General features: G+C 49.0%; 1 protein-coding gene across 1 annotated transcript in view; it reads right to left on the minus strand.

Annotated features, from left to right (window-relative positions):
* LOC140679724 (uncharacterized) overlaps nucleotides 1-179 on the minus strand; it is a 6,023-nt gene extending 5,844 nt beyond the window's left edge. The window contains exons 1-2 of the mRNA XM_072915745.1: nucleotides 84-179; nucleotides 1-20 (exon numbers count right to left, since the gene is read on the minus strand). The exon at nucleotides 1-20 is cut by the window's left edge and continues 310 nt beyond it. Coding sequence (XP_072771846.1) covers nucleotides 1-20; nucleotides 84-135 — 72 coding nt within the window. The 5' untranslated portion in view covers nucleotides 136-179. The remainder of the gene's footprint in view (nucleotides 21-83) is intronic.
* Nucleotides 180-3,858: the final 3,679 nt, after the last annotated feature.

The following is a 3,858-nucleotide window of genomic DNA, read 5'->3' on the forward strand; positions in this document are numbered from 1 at the left end:
GCTTTGGAGCTGTGCCGCACCTGAAGGAACAGACGGGCAAAGTCAAGTACTGAAGACTGAGTCCGCAGAAGAAAACCACTTACCTTGTGGTGGCTGGCAGGTGAGGATGAGAGAAAGCCAAAACAAAGACACCATGTCTGCAGACTAACACTCAATGTTGTCATGAGTCTGTGCACGAGACCATGGGAATGGGTAAATTCCACTTACTCAACATTTACTTCCTTCCGCTTTTTTCATCAGGCCTGCATAGCTTTGCAACATGGCTAACTCCATGTTGGTCAGTCCAACTCTGTGAACTTGAATTGAGCAGATTCACCTAACCGATTGATCAGTGGTAACATAAATCATGATCATAGATGATTAAAAATTCATTTTAATCTACTTTCCATAAAGTATTCATCATATTCTCTTCATGTCTTATCAGGCTCCAGTGTTGCTTGTTAGAGCTTTTATCCAATCACATTTCAGCTAGCTTGTTGCCAGCTCTGCATTAATTCTGCCGGATAGACAACTGATAGACAGTTGATAGACAACTGATAGACAGTTGATAGACAGCTGATAGACAGTTGATAGACAGTTGATAGACAGCTGATAGACAGTTGATAGACAGCTGATAGACAGTTGATAGACAGCTGATAGACAGTTGATAAACAGCTGATAGACAGTTGATAGACAGCTGATACAGTTGATAGACAGCTGATACAGTTGATAGACAACTGATACAGTTGATAGACAGTTGATACAGTTGATAAGACAGCTGATAGACAGTTGATACAGTTGATAGACAGCTGATACAGTTGATAGACAATTGATACAGTTGATAGACAGCTGATAAGACAGATGGTAGACAGTTGATACAGTTGATAGACAGCTGATACAGTTGATAGACAGTTGATACAGTTGATAGACAGCTGATAGACAGCTGGTAGACAGTTGATAGACAGCTGGTAGACAGTTGATAAGACAGCTGATAGACAGTTGATACCGTTTAAAGACAGCTGGTAGACAGTTGATAGACAGCTGGTAGACAGTTGATACAGTTGATAGACAGTTGATAGACAGTTGATACAATTGATAGACAGCTGATAGACAGATGGTAGACAGTTGGCAGACAGTTGATAGACAGCTGGTAGACAGTTGATACAGTTGATAGACAGCTGTATCGATCCGTTGTGGTGAAGAAGGAGCTGAGCCAGAAGGCAAAGCTCTCAATTTACCGGTCGATCTACGTTCCCATCCTCACCTATGGTCATGAGCTTTGGGTTGTAACCGAAAGGACAAGATCACGGGTACAAGTGGCCGAAATGAGTTTCCTCCGCCGAGTGGCGGGTCTCTCCCTTAGAGATAGGGTGAGAAGCTCTGTCATCCGGGGGGAGCTCAAAGTAAAGCCGCTGCTCCTCCACATCGAGAGGAGCCAGATGAGGTGGTTCGGGCATCTGGTCAGGATGCCACCCAAACGCCTCCCTAGGGAGGTGTTTAGGGCACGTCCGACCGGTAGGAGGCCGCGGGGAAGACCCAGGACACATTGGGAAGACTATGTCTCCCGGCTGGCCTGGGAACGCCTCGGGGTCCCACAGGAAGAGCTGGACGAAGTGGCTGGGGAGAGGGAAGTCTGGGCTTCCCTGCTTAGGCTGCTGCCCCCGCGACCCGACCTCGGATAAGCGGAAGAAGATGGATGGATGGATGGATGGATAGACAGCTGGTAGACAGTTTATACAGTTGATAGACAGCTGATAGACAGTTGATATACAGTTGATAGACAGCTGGTAGACAGTTGATACAGTTGATAGACAGCTGATAGACAGTTGATAGACAGTTGATACAATTGATAGACAGCTAGTAGACAGATGATAGACAGCTGATAGACAGTTGATACAGCTGATAGACAGTTGATACAGTTGATAGACAGCTGGTAGACAGTTGATACAGTTGATAGACAGCTGATAGACAGTTGATAGACAGTTGATACAATTGATAGACAGCTGGTAGACAGATGATAGACAGCTGGTAGACAGTTGATACAGTTGATAGACAGCTGATAGACAGTTGATAGACAGTTGATACAATTGATAGACAGCTGGTAGACAGATGATAGACAGCTGATAGACAGTTGATACAGTTGATAGACAGCTGATACAGCTGATAGACAGCTGGTAGACAGTTGATACAGTTGATAGACAGCTGGTAGACAGTTGATAAACCGTTAATAGACAGCTGATAGACAGTTGATAGACAGTTGATACAGTTAATAGACAGCTGATAGACACTTAATAGACAGTTGATACAGCTGATAGACAGTTGCGAGAAGCACTTATTTAAATGTATTTATTGTATATATTTTATTTCTCTGCCTCATTTTATTCACATTGATCTATGCAGCTTTTTCATATTTGATGTAATGACAACAAAAGCTTTGTAAATAAATATTGTGTAATGTTTATAACATTTTAATTGATTTTGATATTCATAGTCAAAGGTAACTTACATTTTCTGTAGTTCAGACTATGGTTATGGTCCACCCCCCCACCCCCCTCCCCGTGTGGTCTCTGGCTATGGTCCTTTGTCCCCCTACCCCCTCTGTGTAGTCCCTGGCCATGGTCCCTTGTCCCCCCCGTATAGTCCCAGGCCATAGTCCCTTGTCCCCCCCCCCCCACCTCCTTGTAGTCCCTGGCTATAGTCCCTTGTCCCCTCCCCGTGTAGTCCCTGTCTATGGTCCCCTTCCCTTGTAGTCCCTGGCTATAGTCCCTTGTCCCCTCCCCGTGTAGTCCCTGTCTATGGTCCCCTCCCCTAAATCACAAAAGTCTCAAAGGGCTGCACAAGCCACAACGACATCCTCGGTACAGAGCCCACATAAGGGACGTCGATGTGAATGACTATGAGAAACCTTGGAGAGGACCGCATATGTGGGTAACCCCCCCCCTCTCTAGGGGAGACCGAAAGCAATGGATGTCGAGTGACATAATATTGTGAAAGAACAATCCTTAGTGGATCTAACATAGTAGTGAGAGTCCAGTCCATAGTGGGGCCAGCAGGAGACCCGCAGGAGACCATCCCGAGCAGCGCAGAGATGTCCCTAACCGATGCACAGGCGAGCGGTCCACCTCGGGTCCTAACTCTGGACAGCCAGCACTTCATCCATGGTCACCGGAACCGGAATAACCCGGCGAGGAGGCGTGTAGTCCCTGTCTATGGTCCCCTTCCCTTGTAGTCCCTAGCTATGGTTCCTTGTCCCCCCCCCCCATGTGGTCCCTGGCTATGGTTCCTTGCCCCCCCCGCCCCCCGTGTGGTCCCTGGCTATGGTCCCTCGTTCCCCTCCCCCCTTTGTGGCTATGGTCCCTTGTCCCCCCCCTCCTCCCGCTTGCTCCCCCGTGTAGTCCCTGACTATGGTCCCTTGTCCACCCCCCCCTTCTCCGTGTAGTCCCTGGCCATGGTCCCTTGTCCCCCCCTATATAGTCTCAGGCTATGGTCCCTTGTCCCCCCCTTGTAGTCCCTGGCTATGGTTCCTTGTCCCCCGGTATAGTCCCTGGCTATGGTCCCTTGTCCTCCCCCCACCCCCTTGTAGTCCCAGGCTATTGTACCTTCTCCCCCTCCCCCCGTGCAGTCCCTGGCGATGGTTCCCTGTCCCCCCCTGTGTAGTCTCTGGCTATGGTCCCTTGTCCCCCCCGACCCCCTTGTAGGCCCAGGCTATTGTACCTTTCCTCCTCCCGGCCCCCTCGTGTAGTCCCAGGCTATTGTCCCTTGTCTCCCCCCCGTGGCCAGCCACGCTCATAGACTTTGGAGGCGGGGCATATCCCGCTGCCAGTCAAACGTCTAACCAATCACAGTCGCAGTCTGTGTTGTGTTCACGCCCCCTTCCAC

The sequence above is a fragment of the Nerophis lumbriciformis genome, linkage group LG22 (assembly GCF_033978685.3).
Source record: "Nerophis lumbriciformis linkage group LG22, RoL_Nlum_v2.1, whole genome shotgun sequence".
NCBI classification, from domain to species: Eukaryota; Metazoa; Chordata; class Actinopteri; order Syngnathiformes; family Syngnathidae; genus Nerophis; species Nerophis lumbriciformis.